Genomic DNA, 17,880 nt, shown 5'->3' with positions numbered 1-17,880 from the left:
ATGGATGTCGTACGAGTGTTGGTGTCCAATACATGTGTCTGACACCAAACACACTATTTAAGAGAAGTATCTAATCTCATATATAGAAATGTTGTTGTTCAGAATAGGAGCATTAAGTTATAATAACAACCTCAAGCAGTAAGAATTTAGAATGTTATAAGAAATGAACATCTGAATCCGAGAAAAGAATAGAAATGATAATTTCATATATTTCTGAGAAAGAATAGGACATACTAAAAGAATCTTTTTATTTGCAGGCCTATAATCTTGAAAAGACATACTGCATATCTTGTGGTAAAATAGTAATGGTGTAAAATTAAGGTTGTCCAAGTTTCCCAAGCATGAAACTTGAATGGTAAGACACAAGTGAAGGATAAATGAAGTCCAAGGATATTCAAATTCAAGCATCAAATCTCCATTTTGTAAGAGGTGTGTGGTCAAACCACTATTCCCACAACTGCTATACAAGAGTAGCAAGGGTACCAAATAAATAAAAAGCAAATTAAAACACATTCAAGTGTTCAACACATACATGTCTGGAAGCATGCTGTATCAGACAGATGCAAGAGAGGGATTGTAAAGTATATATGAGGTGCAAGATGGCAAACTAGTATTGTTCATTTCAATATAACAAGTGCCTGATGAGGCACCACCTAGTACATGTTGAGACCAGCAGAAGAACATCTCCTATCAAATTGTGCAAGAAATAGAGAGCCGCAGAGGAATCAAGGAACTACTAGTTTCACAATCTTCACCAAGTAAAAGTGCTTTTTTAGGTAAACACTCCAGTACTCTTTGCCTGTAGTATGAATGAGACATGCAACCAAATAATTTGTGTATGTTGAAATCTTCAACGCCGCAGCTTACGTAAAAATGAAGTGTCCCTAACCTTCTAAGATAGATGACATCTGCTATTCAATCTGGATGCTATAAGATAATACACATGCATTTGTTCTGTGTTGCTTTGTTTGCAGCTTTCTTCTCTGTATCAGGCAAAAAGACTAAATTATCAATAAGTACCGGATCAGGCACCAAAACTGAATGAAAACAAAATCAGTCAAACAGAATAGTCACACTCTTTCATTTAGATGCAAGTGGTTATTTTAGTTCTGGAACTGCTAGTAACTTGTTTGAAATCCCACATCGACTAGAGATAGGACAATTTATAATAGAACCGATTTTGTAAAGTTGAATTAGGCTTAAAGTCCATTTTTTAATATAACTTTCTTAATATAACTGATAATTAAAAAAACTTGTTTCCATAGAAGTCCTTCTAGTTATGAAAGTACCAACTACAATTTTTATCTTTCAGTTTTCTATTTCTCCCAGAATTTTCAGAAAGGACTGTCTTTTTATTTGAATTTTCAAACAGATGGCTACAGTTTTGTCCGACACAATAATTCTAAAAATTGGACTAGAATAGTACTTTGATGGCATCAAGGACCCATTTGTTTGTTTTTTTCTCAAGAAGAAAAGCATGTTTTAGGCAAAAATATCTAAATTTTAAGATAATTTTATTTGTAAAAAGATTCAAGCTCAAACAAAAACAACCTCAGTGGATTTCTTTTGAGCAAGAAAGTGTTATTTCTTAATATATATATATATATATATATATATATAACTTATATCATAAAATCATTTTTTTTAAGCTTAGGGCCATTTCGGTGAATTTAGTTTCTTTGATCATTTGTTCTTCCCTCTCTATACCTAAAACCCTATAATTTCTACAAATACTTCTATAATATAAATTTATGTCAAAAATGTAAGTGATCTTTGGCCCTTAAAGTGATTAAACGACAATTCCAATTAAAAAGATGACACAGAGGAATTCAACTATTTCTTGTAGTAAGCAAGTGAAATTTTTTGCTGAAGTGAGTGAAAAGAACTTGAACCTTATCGCAGCCAAACTTTAAAAAAAAAACTGCTTACTAATAAAATACAAAGCTATTAAGACTAGCTTTTGGCATATCTCAAATAAACACAAAATAAAATACCTTTCTCGGTAGCAGGATGTTGGACAACCACATGCATTGTCGTAACTGTATCAGGAGTATCACATAATGGGCTCTGGCATTCCCCAACTGTTCTGTTGTTCTCCAATATTTTTCCTGCACTAATCAACTTCACATCTTTTATGGTCCTTGGGCCATTCTCCTTGTCTTCAAAACAAAAAGACAAACTTACAAATCTCATATATCACAAAACAAATGGCAAAAATTTAAAATGAAGCTCACAATATGACAAACATCAGAATTCACCACAGAATCTAATTAAAGATATCAGTTTTAATCTTCCTACCTTTGTGAAATACAACTATTGCTCCCATATTAATCTAGAAAATGTCATTTTAGTTATATCTTATAATATGCCAGAAAGTTGTGGCGAATCATGGAAAATGGTACCTTGATTCTCAGTATAAGGATACTATGCTTACACACATCAAACAATATCCATAAACAATGAACAATTGCAAGGACACTAAGCTACAGACATCCTCTTGAAAAATTACTAAGCAATAAGGAAAGCCTAAAATTTCGAAAGTTCCGGATTAAGGAAATAGTAAAATAATTAGAGAAATAATATCTCCTTGTAACTACACTGCTAACAATTGGTAGGCAACCTCCTGAACAAGTCAAAATGGGAGAAGAAATTGAGGGTTAAGAAACAAACTACCAAACTACCAAACTAGGGACCTTTACTCAAGCTGGGAGGGAATATCCACCTATTCAGAGTCTATCAAACCCCCAAATGAAACTAGTTCCCATGTTTGACGGGGTGATACTCCTTGATGATGAACAAAAAAAGGGACTTATACCAAGAGTTCCCACATTTTTAATTTAAAAGGCTGTTATACAGGTCTTACCACCTTAGATACTTTCATAGTTTATAAACTCCCAAAAGAGCCTTCTTATGAAGAAAAAAAAATGTCGTTTTGTTAATATAAGTGAAGTTTTGTCAAGGAATTAACCAACATTGGCACATTAAACATAATTACGCACATATGCTGGAGAGCATATCTTTGACTAATATTAGAAGTAACTGTAATACATTAAATGGAAAATATTTTTATTCATATAAGTTTATTTTCTTATCTCATCAAAAGAATGAAATAATTTCAATTGCTCTTCATCATTTTGGCAATGGAAAACAGTGACCACTGCTGCACTCACTCAAGAAGTAATAGTTATATACTAAAATGAATTTATAAATTATTCATCCTCAGTGTATACCTTCTAAGAGTTCGTCCAGCCCAAGAGCCTTAACTGAGGTGACATCAGGTTCCTTAAGGTACTACTTCATCCTGTTATACAATCTTTCTAAAGTCACTTTGTACCTAATTCAGCCCACTATCCTTGCCCATACCAGGTCTTAGAACTTTTCTATAACCAAAATAATAAAACCCACATAAATATTCCCGCACCCTCCATCATCATGTTTTCCAATCCACCCAAACCAGCAGTCTCTTAATTCATAGCACAAAGTTCCTCATAGCACCAGAATAATACTACATCTTCTCAGTTCTCACATGGTAATTTAACGATTAAACCAGAAGACCAAAAAGAGAAGCAAAAAGAAAAAAAACAACAGTAACACAAGTAACCTTTGGGCCACTGGGCAAGAACACTCTCCTTTAATGTTGCAATACTAGTAGCTGCAGGAAAACTTTTGGGGCCAATATCAGAGCCATCAGTCAACCGAAACTTGATCTCAAACTGATCTTGATTCCCAGCCATGTTCGGAGATCCAACGAACTCGTGTAGTTAAAACAAATATTACAGCTTCAGTTTTACGTCAAATACTATGAAAAATAGGTTTTCCACTGAATCAATTCATTCAGCTAAGTTTCATCAGTGAAAAACAGGATTTCATTCAAAGCCAATCTCGTGAGTTCTGCAAAGTTTAGACACAAAAGAAAAGGTTGAGTTAGAGCCCTCTCACGCACGCATCCATACTCAGTTAACATGCAGAATCTGGCATGGGAATCTAGATATATCAGGGAAAAGTTTGGAGAGGTCTGAAAATTTCTTAAGATAAAAATCGTTGAATAAGAATATGAACGAAAGAAATTGTAAATAACTGAGGTGGATACATCTTCTCACAAAATTAAAAAAAAAATACAAAATAAAGGTAATGAAATGATTGAAATCCAACATCATAACATAATTCAACACACTGTCACCAGCCAAAAAAAAAAAAAGAGAATCTCAAACAGCTAAATCAAGAAGAGATCCAATCTTGAAATGGGTATGCATCAAACAAGAAAAAAAATCTCGAATTTTCAACTGGGTCACCTGCAAAACAAGCAAGGATCCAAAAAAGAAAGAAAAAAGAGAGAATAGAATATGGAAAAACCTGAGTTTTTGTTGATGTGGGGTTTCTTAGATGGGTATGTGCGTCACTGATCTGAGGGGTGAATTGGCTTTTTCACTTTTGGGAAAACCCAAGATTGAAGACGAAGAAGAAGAAGAAAAAGGGAAAGTGGATGCTTTATTTTGTTTTGGTTGGTTAGTGTTTTGGAGAGCAATAATAATAATAATAATTAATAATAATAATGATAAATGGTGAAAGGGATGAATAAAAAAATGAAATAAAGAAACAAGAAAGGAGGCTGCTTCGGAATTTTCAAAGTCATGCAAAAATCTTGGATTTGGTCAATCACTCATTTCTTTCTTTATTTATTTGGTTTTCCCTCTTCATAGCCTTCAAAGTGTGGAAAATGGAAATGCATATCAAATTATTTTTTTACAATACTTGTCATATATAATACAATACACACATGCAAGTTGTTTGTATACAAACATTGATTTACTACTCTTTTGAGTGTAAGCTTCGATTACATTTCTTTATAGTAAAAAATTATAATCAAGGTACTTCCAAGAGACATTTTAAATCTTCTCACATTACAAAGGTTTTTTATACTATTTTTATTTATAGATTATTATAATGAGTACTTAAAAAGACATCTATTATGATTTGTAATTAAATAAAATAATACACACAAAAATTATGACTCGGTAAATAAAAATTGAAGTCATAAAATATATTACATTCTTGTACACATTAGTACTAATACTATAAAAAGTCTTAAAATCATTTGTATACTTTAAACACCAAGTCTTTGATTAAGGGGTCAAACAAAAAAAATAACGTGGTAAATGGCATTTCACTTCCTAAGAAATATTATTGACTTTTTATAACTAAAGAAATGTTAATAATTAAATTTATAAAAGTGATTTATATCTTTTAATTGATTGATTCGGGTTTGAATATAGTGATACTACATTATGAAATAAAGTGTGGAAAGGAAAATACTCGTTGTTGTCGATAATTAAATTATTTTTTTTTTGGAAGAAAAACAGTCGACGGTTAAAAAATAACACATTTAACTGATAATTTCTTCAGCAGTTGAAACTCATGGAAAATCTTCATTTTCATTTCATGGTTTTACTTTTTAAATGAATAGATTTGGCTAGAATTTTAATTTATAATAATCAGAGTGTGTGTTAAATTATTATTTTTTGGACATTTTCTTCAAGTTGTGTGAAGTGAGAATGCATACATTGTTCTAGTTATATAAAAAAAAAACAATAAATCGTAACTTGTTATTTTATTTATGGCGTGAAAAACTCTGCATGCTATGTTAATGCTAAGACAACAACCTTTATTAATGGGAGTACAAAGCTACAAAGAGATTATTGTGGATAAATTTATTATTATTGTTATTTATTATTATTGTTATTGTTATAAATAGTATAAATAATATGGTAGATATCGATAAAGTTGTGGTCCATCTCTTACATGCTATAAAGTTGTAATATATAAGGTTCTTATCTAATAATAACAATGGTTATTTCCTTTCTCTTTCATGCTAAAGAATCTTTCACAGTGTAAGATTTTGGGTGAATTGACACTTGTTAAATATAGAGAGACACAACTAAGTGATGCTTCTTAAATTTCAATCATTCAGCCAAATTGTGGGTCCATAATATTTTGTTGGAAAACTCCTTAAAAATAATAATATCTTGCATGCAATTTGAAGGCACCATTAAGGCCAAATTTTGTAGAGAGCTATGAAGAATGCTTTACGTTAAAATAGTTTTAATTGGAAATCATGTCATCATCAACATGTAAAACTCCTTCAGCATCATTGTTCTCTTTCTTGTTTTACATGTTAAGTAGGGTTACTTACTTTTTACTTAGACTTTGTCCAGTGAGATGATTGTTTAAAATATATATAATTTTAGTTATATGTAATATACTTTAGACGTTTAACAAGTTTCTCTTACCACAATAACTATCATGGTAGCAAAGTTTATTAATGGAATAACTCTGTCACCAAGATCTGTTACATGTGAGTAATGTTCTCACTTATCAATGCATTGTTACAATTGTAAAAAGTAATTTAATATTGTATTACGAGTGTCAGTTAAAAATCACAAGATTACAACAAATAAAAAATTATGTTTCCTGAAAAAGAAAACTATAAATAACTGATAACTTGACAAGAAGTACATAATATTTTAGACATGTTTTCATTCTCTGATAAGAAGTACTGAAATCAACTAAAATAAGGGTTTGGTATATACTCTTCAAAATCAGGGTAAGAAAATGAATGATGAGTCTTTTATTGTCCTAAGTAGAAGGGAAAGTGATAAATAATTGACAGATTAAGACGCAGCATGTGACAAATAAATCACCATTAATGCCTTTTAACCCCACATAACTTTGCCATCTACACTAGTATCTCTACCCCTTCACCCTAATAACTCCCCACTTGTGTTAAAAGGAGTAGTACAAAGTCTTTTTCTCATTGATTTTCTTAACGAATGTGATTGAAGCGTCTTCAATGTTTCTTACCAAAAAACAGCCAAGCTTTTGTTACTATGTAAGTCGCACTCTACTTCCAAAATATTTCCATTTTATTTTTGCACCTTATATATCCGGCTGCCCTAACTAAGTTGTGAAAGCATGAGGCACAAAATATTAGCACGATTACGAAACGGCATTGGAAGGATAGACAAGAGAGAAAATGAATTTTCTGCACATTTCCAATGTCTGGTAATAGTACATAATGAATAACAATATATATTATATATATCCTACAAACAGTTCCCCAATTCAATGAACCGTAACGAAGCAATCTCATGAACTACTCCTAGAATTCACCATCATGATATCAAATCAAAGCAGGTGAAGGTAAAAATTGGTACTAACAAAAATTAAGAAACTAAAAAATGAAGGGTAAAATGCTGCTCTAGAGGGGGGGAACCTCACAAATAAACTGCCCTAGCACTTGTGTTCTCAACACCAACTAGATTGATGAAACATGCCTGACTTTTTTTATCTCCAGCATCCAGTTTATTCTCCAATAATCAACTATGGAATATTTGCTATATTTGTCCCATAGAAGACCAATAATAGTATATTCTTTCACAAACCAAAAATAGAGGATGTGTTTCTATGTCAAAACTCAAGGACCCAAATGATTCTTTAAGGCCGTGCAGGGATGGTGGTGTCGTATGTAAAAATGTAGGGAATGGAAGCAAATCCACCCAGTGTTTTTCATCACTTTGCCCTCTCAACCAATTTTATATTTGCCTTGTCAAATTTATCTTGAAGAAAATTTCAAGCTGCAAAAATGTAGATGAAACCTGTATTACTCGTCCTTTTTATATTCACTGTTGTACAAAACACTGCTCTCCTCGCTGGCAGACTATGATTCCAGGATATGACAGTTCCTCAAAAAATCATTAGAATAATTGACATACTTGGTCCAAAATGGCCGAAGATGTTCAAAGCCAATTTGCAACCAAGGTTTTGATTGACCATTGTAGTGAATAACAGCAGCCTTTTTCACACTCTCAATATTGGTATTGTTCTGATAACCCAATCCAAGCATGTGCCAAGAGGGATCAATTGGGTGAACAAGACCTTTAAATGCAATCAAAGCAGGAGGCAGGGTTCCAAGCTTCCACATCGTCAGGTTTGACTTCAGATTCTGCCATATAGAAGTTGTCAATAAATATATTCTTTGGTAACATAACAGGAACATTGCAGACCAAATACCCAAGAATTCCCAGTCCCCAGCCCCCCCTCTTACAGCTTCACAGGGGGGTTCAATAAGAAGAACAAAAACAGAAGGAAACAAAAGGTCACCTTATAGACCATGTTTAAGTCACTCAATCAGTTGCCACACAATATTAATTTATAATAATGTGTGGATTCGGTATGAACCTCAAATTATAGAAAATCAAAGAATAATTTAATGTTTTGAAAGACCAAAATTATATTAGTCAGAAAAAATTTAGAATTTTACCTCTTTCAGCCAAGAATGATATGTCTCTCTTATATTAGTTCTTCTCCATGCACGCAGATCAAAGATATTCATTCCATAAGCCCATGCACACTCATCAGGGTCCAAATTCCTTGCTATGAGGGGGTGAGAAAAATTGAAGTAGTTCCTTAAATGCTTAGACATTACCCACTCGTCCTCACCTCTGCAAGTTTCGACAGCTCCATTAACTTTTCCTTCGAGGTCAATTTCCCAAAGTGGAGACAAGTCACGCTGAATCACCACATCATCATCCAAAAAAACCACCTTGTCAAGGTTTGGGAAAAGCTGTTTGACATACAAGACAAACATAATCAGGACAAATATATCAAACGGAATACAACTTATGATCAAATGAGAAGTACTACAATAACAAATATTTTTCTATTGTTGATATGAATATTATTAAAAAATAATTTAGCAATCTTAGCTATATTTGGTACATAAGCTCCGAATACTGATGAAGGCAACACAATGCAAACACAACTAAAGTTAATAATGATCTATTGAACAAACAACAAGTGTTTGGGTATTATAAGATGCCTAAGTCTCATATCCAGTAGTATGGGATGCCTGGTGAAACATTTAAGTGTTTGGCATTCCACCGCTGACATCTAGCTTCAAAAAGTGAGTTCCCTAAGTGTTTGGGTGCTTATTAATTGATATCAAAGTCGGTTGTTAGTGTCTCAAAAAGGGCTACCATGGAGGCTTTCGATCAATGGAGGATCTCACCAAGGAGAAAGTTGAATGAAGTGTTGTTGTAGAGAGTAAGCTGCCAAGACTTCGGCTTTTAAAGACTATCCTATGATAGGGACTTGGGTACTATGGGTGTCTAAGTCTCAAATTACTATGGGATGTTCAATAGAGTACTTAAGAGCTTGGTTCTTCCCCCTTAGAAATTACCTTTTAGAGGTGAGTTCCCCAGCACTGAAAAATACAGAAATTGTACAATTTACAAGGATATATTGAATCTTAAATAAAAAGGGACAGAATGCAACTTCCATGGCTTTTACAATTGAGCCAATATTCAGATCTCCATAATAAAAACTAAGAATGCCCTCTGTTCTGCACTTTTCCCCTCTATTTAAGCTAAGGCTTTGATACTGTCCCTTTCAACTATTTAACCACCTAACAGTTTTAACTGTCGTATTCCATATAATTGCTTTGTCTCACTTCAGTTGGCTTTCTTTTATTTTTTAATTGTATCCGATCTTATGTTATGCTTCGTGTTATGTAAATTCCTAGAAGCAACCTGGGCAAAATAGCAAACATTTGACTTGAATTAAGTCGTATAGAACATATTATATGTTTTAAAACATGCTTTTATGTTGTCTTAAATTACTGTAGTTTGTAAAATGTTCAGACGCATTCAGTGCCCATTAGCACTTTTACCATCACAAATTCAGTTCATAAAAACATACATAAAAGTATAACGAAGATTTTTTACATTCAATGGCCAGTTAATTGTTCGTTTATTTTTTAGGGTAATTGTCCGTATTTTTATGTTACTATGTTACGTTCAATTCAACATACAAAATCACAATAAGATACAAAAATAATAATGTAACCAATAAATTGCATTATCATACTTTTGTAGATTATGGCTTGAAAATATCAACAATATACAGTGAGTGAGTGTACGAGAAAGATGGAGAAAAAAACAGAACGAGGTAATGAATGAAATTTACCTCTGGTAAGTATATGCGGAGGTGGTTGAGTAAAGATATGTACTTTGGACTTCTTGCCTGCAATTTAGATGCAAATTTACGTGGACTAGTATCACTGAGATTGGCTCCTGCTAAATGATTCCCATGGTAGTAATTCCTGATCCCGTTTTGATTTTCTACAGCTTCAAGTACTGGGACATTCTCTCGAGTTAACCAGTCAAATTGGTGAATTCCTTTGATTTCGACTACAGCAGGGGTGACCGGATTCAGTGCAAACCAAGAGTGCATACCAGCATAAGTTTTTTTATCAGTGATCACATGGAATACTATTTTCTCAGGTTTCAGAGATGATTGGACAGTTGAAGTAACAACTACTGAAGCAGCCAAGATGTTATCAGTTGACAAAATAAAATGGTGGTGCGAGTTGTCAGACAGTAAAGGAAGTAACTCTGGAGGTGGCAATTGTTTGCGTGCATTGGCATTTGATGAATATTCATCAGTCAGACGCAAAGACAGACAATGAATCCCTTTAGGGATAGAACTTGCAGCAAAGTGTTTATTCATCAGCTCTGCAAATTTGGACTCTCTGATTTCTCTCTGAAGTTTCTCCATCTGCTCAAGAAGCATAGCATTTTAACAAAGATCAATAAAATCACCATTTATCACAACTTTTGATACAAGAATGTTAATGCATAGTCTGAAAAGTACGACTAAGCTATTGAAAGATGAATTATTAATATACTTGTGCTCAAGTTTCACACGTCAACTTTGCATCTACTCATACAATTTCTCAGGGTCTTAATGGGGATGCAGAAACCGATGGTTATCATGTAGTTAACGTTGCAGATTAATGATAATGACATAATGCTAATAAATGTTTTTTGAAAGACTAGTGATATTTAAAATACAAAATCCATCAAAAAAACATATAACAGGTGAAACATACGAGCCTTTCCGCTTGATATATAATCGAAGTCAAAAAAATACATGAATGAACATGACACTTGAATCACATATTGGTGGGCAGAGGAGGGTGGATGGGAATGGAGGAAAATAGGCAAGATTTTGTCATGTAAAAAATACCATGATAGCAATATCTAATGTGCGTTTTAACAGCATTAATTTTAAGAATTTAATTAAAGAATTTTAAAACTAAATATAAGGATTTAATTAGAGTCTTTAAAGTACAATAAACTAGTTAAAAGATTTTTAAAAAATACATGGATTTCCAGATTAAGTTATATTTGGACTGCGATGTTTACTAGAATATTAGTAATAAAAAGGTTGCAGGTTCAAAGGACACAACAGACTCTTTTCCCCAAGTCAATGAGATGTGCAGGGTTTGCTCAGAATCAGTTCCACATCTGTTCATACATTGCTTGATCTACTTCTATTTCTCTTTGATACTCTTTGCATTTGGCAAATCTAGTTTTAAAATATATCCTTGGAACAAATATTTATGATCAAGTTCAACAGTTTCGAAAGAAATAACAACGCTAAAATTGTAACAATGCGCAATCTCCACAACATTTTAATGAATATGGGTGGAGCATAACTGTAGTAGCTAATGATATTTTTTTTCACACAGCAACTGATTTGGGATAATCAAAGGCAATTGGCTTCCATTTGGTCTGAAGTACAAGGCCTTTTTGAGGGAACTCCTCTATCAGATATGTTGAGTGATAAGGCATCTTTGCTCCATTAATGTTAAGTTTTTCTCTTTATTGTTTTGTGTTTTGCTCTTATGTTAGGGAGAATTCCTAATCCACCAAATTCATCCTAATTTCTTCACTTGATCTTAATTAAACTTTTTTTAAACAAAACACAGGGTGTCAGCTACATAGACAGTTACAGGTTAAATTAAATATACAAAAGCTAAAAGATGTGCAGATATAACTTAAATTAATATGAACAGCTTGAGGATAAACCATTGTATTTGCAAATGCAAGGTATTATTAATATTATTGTCTATATAAAACCTAAAATTTAAGAAAAGTGCAACAACCAGAGAACTTTATCCATCTACTAGTAGTGAAAACTACACATCTATGTAAAAATATAAGTACCAATTTAAAAAAAAGTTACATAAGTTTTATATAATCTTATAATTTAAATATAAATTATCAATCCCATATAAAAACATATTTTTTACAAAAAAATGTTAAACATGTTTGTATATTAAAAAAGCGCTAAAAAAAATTGAAAGGATGGTGGACGTAAAACAAAAATGTTAAAGAAAAGAATGCTAAGTCTAGAACAAGATATTAACACATTATAAAAAAAAGGAAAAAAATATAAAGAATGAATATCTCAATTTAATATACCATCAATTAAGTTATCTCATTGAACTAACAGAGTTGTTCATTCAATATAAAATTAAGTAGAAACACACACAAAATTGACTAGAAGAGAAACTCAAAATAAGAGTCTATATAAATAGCTAAAAGATGTACAGATATAACTTAAATTAATATGAGCAGCTTGAGAATAAAACATTGTATTTGTAATTGCAAGGTATTGTTGTTATTATCTATAAACAACCTAAAATTTAAGAAAAGTGCAACAACCAGAGAACTTTCTCCATCTAATAGTAATATGATTTGTTTGGAAAAACACTTTAAAAGTCTCCAATAAACTACACAATACACACTACCAGTATAGACAACAGGGTTAACTAATGCGAGACATGTAAGAAACCTCTCATTCTACAGTTTCCTTTGCAACCCGTGGTGAAAAACTGAAGGAAAGGACATGGTTATCTATTTTTTGGAATAGTGGCATCAAACTAAATTCAAGTAAAATGATAAACTGGCATCCATAGTAGATGAACAGCCAGTATATATATATAATAAAATCAATGAAATAATCTTGGTCAAGTATTCTGGACTGACTGCTTTACAACAAATCAGCCAAGTCAGCAGCAACATCAACAAAAGCAAGATAACCCTTTCTCCAGTCAAGTAGTAAATTAACATCTATGCATAGCACCTACATAACTCAGAAGCGTTGTCAAATCTCTCCACAGATAAAACGTAACTGTGTTCACATTTTTCTTTTCCTTTTGTAAATATTACTTGAAGATGAGCCAAAAAGACAATGCAGTCTACTTGTACAAATTGAGAAAAATCCATATCATAAAACAGTCAGTACTCGGTACAACTATACCAAACAATACAGAATCAGGTCTAGCAAGACTTTCATCCAATTAGAAAACCAAAGCCATGTACTTACATTCAAAATAAATATTCATCTAGAAAAGTACTGAATCATTATCTCTCTGGACAGAAGACACAACAAAATGTATGTTCCAAGAAAACCATAAGTCATGAGATTTAAATTGTTAGTAGAATTCAATTTAAGACAACCTCTTCCTTACACAATATCAATTAACCAAGAAACGGACAATAATTCGTGTTGAATGAATCAAGCAACTTACCATTCCCCTTAGCATGATCGCAAAAGTTTTTGCATCATACTGATTGTTCTTCATATCAGAAACCAATTGCTCAAAAGAATCCGGAAGCTTTAGATCAGGTGGAATTTCCCCTGCCTTTACTTCGTTAAGGATCTTGTAAAAATCTCTAACTAGTCTCTGCAACATCATTGATTGCATCATAACCACTCAGGTTCAGAAAACAACTTAAATCAAAACTATATGGGATAAGATAATAAAAAATGTTTACCCCTGAATCGTCAACCCTCCCGAGAAGCCTTGGCCCCAACCGCCTACCTAAGCAATCTGGAGCACAAAATAAAAAAATCAATTAATGTTCTAAAACAAGCACAAGGTGAGGGTGAGAATAAAAAAAAGGCACAAATAATAAACTTTCAGAACCTATTCGGGTATGTTAAAAAAAGTGTCATACAGCAGATATTTTGGTAAGACAGAAACAGATAGAACAAAACTTCTATCATCAACAACATACTGAAAACAGACGAACCAAGCATTGCTTAGGCAGGGACTTAAAAAAAAAACGTCGCCCATAATTTTTTCCCAGACATGTCACCACAGCACCAAATAGTTATGCAGTCAAGAACTAGAGGAGACTTTTCATTCCTCAAATGAAATACTAAACAGCCTAAAGAATTCAGGAACACTTGCCGCAGAAACATCTCCATCCCATCAACGAAATCAAGAACCACCCAAACAGAACACTTAAATAAGCCAGTCACACTTCAAATTTAGATCCTAAAACAAAAAGATGCATAACACATTAACACTATCCAACAGGAAAACCACCTACACAAATTGCATTACCACAACAAATGTTTTATTATCTATCTCACTAGGAGATCAACTACATAGATCAGAGCCACCCTAAACTCGTCTATACACCAAACGCGGATCACTAACAGGAAAAAGAAAGCATCCCACCAGGTGAGGTCGGCTACATGGATCAGGCAGTCATACACAATTGTTGCTATATAAATCTAAAACAATTCCAGCGCAAAATCTTCACCTTTTTAGAACCCATCAGATATATACAAACAACAAACACAACGTCCAAATCGTGATCTAGCTTATAAAAGAAATGAAGAATAAAATCGGAAGGGAAAAAAGATGAAAGAAAGCGAGAAAGAGTACCAAAGGAGGAGCACTTGTTGACACCTTCGAGGGTGACGAGAGCGGTGAGAATGAAGACAAAGGGTAACAAGAAAGCGAGGATGAGGATGGTGTGGAAGAGGGTTCGATAGGAAATGTGGCGAGCTGCGACCTTGATCTTCATCAAGTCAATAAACCCATTGTTGTTGCTGCTCGATATCGTGATGCTTCTCATGCTCGGCGAGAAGTGAAGCTGCATCGTCGTTCGCGCAGCCCCACCGCCGCAACAACCCTACCACCACCACCACAACCCCAAAACGACAACGACAGCCCCCATGCCCACACCATCACATTCCCATTATTCCGATCTCAGCACCACGCGCCCAATCCAACCCTGTCAATCCCACGCAAGATTGCCACAAATAATCGATCGAGGTTGAGGCTCACGTTCCGACTAAGCTTCGAGTTCCTCTCCCATGGATCGATCAACAATGAGAGAGAGAAAGAGAGAGAGAGAGAGAGAGAGAGAGAGAGAAAATGGTGAGAAAGAAAAGAAAGAGAAATTTGTGGGTCTTTTTTCTCGTTTTCTTTTTATTTTTATTTTTATTTTTTGCTCACTTTGTGCGGAGGCTTCTCATTGGTCCGATCTAAAATTTCGTTTTCCCCCAAAAACAATTATGAAAAAAAAAAGTGAAAAACATTACCAGTCAAATCTGAAAAGCGTGTTGCGCTTAGAGAGAGAAATGTGGTGAGTGTTTGACCTTGAGATTAGGGTGTGGAAGCATGATTTAGGACCTAAATTTGGATGTTTCCTATGTTTATGGACAAGGTTTAAACACCATTATCACCCAATTCCTCCTTAATTTTTGTTTCAATTTCTTTATTTTCTGTTTAGGGTTATTAAAACCTTCTTCTCTGCATGGAATGTAGGAATACTACTCTCAGATTTACACCACAATAATTTATTAACAAATATATAATAAATAAATAATAGTAATATAAAATATTAAATTGGTTTCTTCGAAAATGATAACATTTGTTTGATGGCAGATGATTATTGTTACTTGAGGTGTCAATCTAACCGAGATGTCAAGTTACATTACTAGTAATGTCTAATGTCTAACATTAAAACTTTTTATAAAAAAAAATAACATTTATTCTATTGTTACTTGAGGTGTGAATCTAACTGAGATGTCAAGTTACATAGTAATGTCTAACATAAAATTTTTTTATAAAAAAAAAAGATAACATTTGTTCTACACATCCTCTTATATAAGGATCAATTCCAAAATTAATAAGTTCGGTAAATTGTTGTTAAATTTTTATAAATTAAATTAATTAATAATAATTAAAGGGACTAAAAATTGTTTTTATTGTTATCAATGGATTTTATTTTATTTTTATTATATAATGAAGACAAACTAAATAAACCGTCTTTTATTTTTTATTACATACCATAATTTAAGTTCATAACATTTAGATTTTTTTTTTTGGTATTAAGTTTACAACATTTAAATCTGGACTGCTTACATTTATTGGTTTTAAATTTCCAATTTCCTTTTTTTACTTAATATAAATCAAATCAACTAAATTAAAAATTAGTTAGTTCTGGATCAGTTATTTGTCTTATTGTAGAATAATTGTATGTTTGAAAAAGGGAAAAACTATCATTTTAAAAAATTCACACGTGATTTATCCATTAAAGTATATAAATAAAACGTTTATTGTCCTTAAATTACATCAATTAAATAATAATGGTATAATTACAAAATTAATTGCACCGTAAATTCCCACAATACTTACTAATAATAAAAAAACATATATGCTTAATTTTTTTTTTATTCGATTTTTATTCTCGAGTTATTTAAATTAGTTTAGACCAATAAAAATTCTCATAAAATAAATGTTATAGCTGTATAAGGTATAATTAGATAGGAAATTACAGAGTAATTCTTTTGATGTATGAGATATGAAAGTGTAGTTAAGAAAGTAATTTCTCTAAATATTCATTATCTTAAAGTACACAAATTTAAAGATGAAACTTCTAACTACACATTTAAATAATATACATAGGTGAACACTCTAATTTGGATCAACTAAATTTAAGAATCAAATTTAAATATAAAATGACAAATTATATAAATTGAGAAAAATCACTTTATACAGATGACAAATTATACAAATTAAAATAATATAATTAAAAAATAAAATATTAATAATTATGTAAAGACAATAGTTGACAAATTATGTAATTTTTTTTTAATTAACTGTTATATGTTGATGTTTTATTAGGAAAATTATATGATTGTTTATTTAATTATTTTAATTTGATAAAAAAACATAATTATCTAGTTAAAAACAACAACAAAAGTAGTTATAAAAAAATGTTTTCTATTATATAATAGTGTAATAAAAATACACTAATTAAAAAGTGTTTTCATAAATGAAAATAGAAGTCTTTCTCTCTTGCTTCCGTTTTTTATATGCATACCACAGATTGGCACCCGCAAACAAATTCATCAGTTTTCTTATATTGACAAATATTTAATTTGTATTAAAAAAATTGAATTTAATTATGCTTTAAATATTTTTTTTTCTTCTTAATTTATTAAGGTATTTTTAAAGACAAAATCATGATAAAACATTAAATATTAAAACAAACACTACCTCAAATGCAATGATGATATTTTAATAGATTTGAAGTCAAAATGAAAATATTTAAAGAAAATTAACCAAATTAATTTGGATACAAATAAAATTATTAGAGTGCATGTGCACAAAAAATAAATACATTGATACTTTATTTTTCACTTAACATGTTAATTTACTTTTAAATTAGCTTAAATCCAAACTATATCTTAAACTGAGTTGGAGTTTGGAGAATATTATTAAAGAACATAAGGGAAATTTATATTAACAATCACAAGTGGCAAAATCTGAGAAAATGAAGTGTATTGGAATCAATGAAAGTAACATGCTTTCATGTGCAGGGTGCTTCCTTCTCCCTTATCCTTCACCACACTTTGAAATTGGTAAAGGATTCACATATTCATTCATTAAGTTAAACAAAACCTTTTATTTCTTTTAAAAATGAAAAGTTCAGTCTCATATATTTAATGAAGATTTTTTTTTAATAATGTTATTATAATTTTTAATGTCATAAATTATTTTGAATAAATTAGGAAATAAAATTGACAAATACGAAATCATGTATACTTATCAATCACTGTTTATTTTTGAAATTATTCATAAAATAATTTATTTTCTAACAATGTTATTCTAACTTTTAATACAATAAATTATTTATAATAAATTAAAATATCCTAACTGATCATTAG

At 31.6% G+C, this 17,880-nt stretch overlaps 2 protein-coding genes across 5 annotated transcripts; both read right to left on the bottom strand.

The window, feature by feature from the left end:
• Positions 1-391: 391 nt before the first annotated feature.
• LOC137824341 (membrane-anchored ubiquitin-fold protein 2-like) lies at positions 392-4,737 on the bottom strand. 4 transcript variants are annotated; one of them, XM_068629953.1, is made up of 5 exons: positions 4,354-4,737; positions 3,602-3,891; positions 1,995-2,159; positions 890-1,001; positions 392-799 (listed from the first exon to the last, which is right to left on the bottom strand). In XM_068629953.1, the coding sequence occupies exons 2-4, from the start codon at positions 3,732-3,734 to the stop codon at positions 928-930; spliced, it is 372 nt and encodes a 123-aa protein (XP_068486054.1). In that variant the 5' UTR covers positions 3,735-3,891; positions 4,354-4,737; the 3' UTR covers positions 392-799; positions 890-927. The 4 variants fall into 4 exon arrangements, with proteins under 4 accessions (XP_068486054.1, XP_068486056.1, XP_068486053.1 ...); XM_068629955.1 differs by having other exon boundaries at positions 890-983; XM_068629952.1 differs by having other exon boundaries at positions 392-1,001.
• A 2,284-nt stretch (positions 4,738-7,021) lies between these two features.
• On the bottom strand, positions 7,022-15,217 carry LOC137823872 (probable galacturonosyltransferase 14). Its single transcript, XM_068629180.1, has 6 exons — positions 14,585-15,217; positions 13,683-13,738; positions 13,436-13,591; positions 10,021-10,611; positions 8,318-8,620; positions 7,022-7,999 (listed from the first exon to the last, which is right to left on the bottom strand). Exons 1-6 carry the CDS (start codon positions 14,799-14,801, stop codon positions 7,715-7,717), a joined length of 1,608 nt encoding a protein of 535 aa, XP_068485281.1. The 5' UTR covers positions 14,802-15,217; the 3' UTR covers positions 7,022-7,714.
• Between the last annotated feature and the right edge of the window lie 2,663 nt (positions 15,218-17,880).

Source organism: Phaseolus vulgaris, chromosome 8 (assembly GCF_000499845.2).
Source record: "Phaseolus vulgaris cultivar G19833 chromosome 8, P. vulgaris v2.0, whole genome shotgun sequence".
NCBI lineage: Eukaryota > Viridiplantae > Streptophyta > Magnoliopsida > Fabales > Fabaceae > Phaseolus > Phaseolus vulgaris.
This window is presented reverse-complemented; position numbering and strand designations above follow the sequence as displayed.

Bases quoted from the DNA above. Each gene is read 5' to 3' on its own strand.
- LOC137824341 (XM_068629952.1), bottom strand. From the start codon at position 3,734: ATGGCTGGGAATCAAGATCAGTTTGAGATCAAGTTTCGGTTGACTGAT. The intron at 2,160-3,601 runs GTTACTTGTGTT...TTTGTTTTGAAG, and splicing joins TCTTGCCCAGTGGCCCAAAG to ACAAGGAGAATGGCCCAAGG. The intron at 1,002-1,994 runs GTATTTTATTTT...TTGATAATTTAG, and splicing joins ACATCCTGCTACCGAGAAAG to TCTTTTTGCCTGATACAGAG.
- LOC137823872 (XM_068629180.1), bottom strand. From the start codon at position 14,801: ATGCAGCTTCACTTCTCGCCGAGCATGAGAAGCATCACGATATCGAGC. The intron at 13,592-13,682 runs GTAAACATTTTT...ATGATGTTGCAG, and splicing joins GGAGGGTTGACGATTCAGGG to AGACTAGTTAGAGATTTTTA. The intron at 10,612-13,435 runs GTAAGTTGCTTG...CTTCTTGAGCAG, and splicing joins CGATCATGCTAAGGGGAATG to ATGGAGAAACTTCAGAGAGA.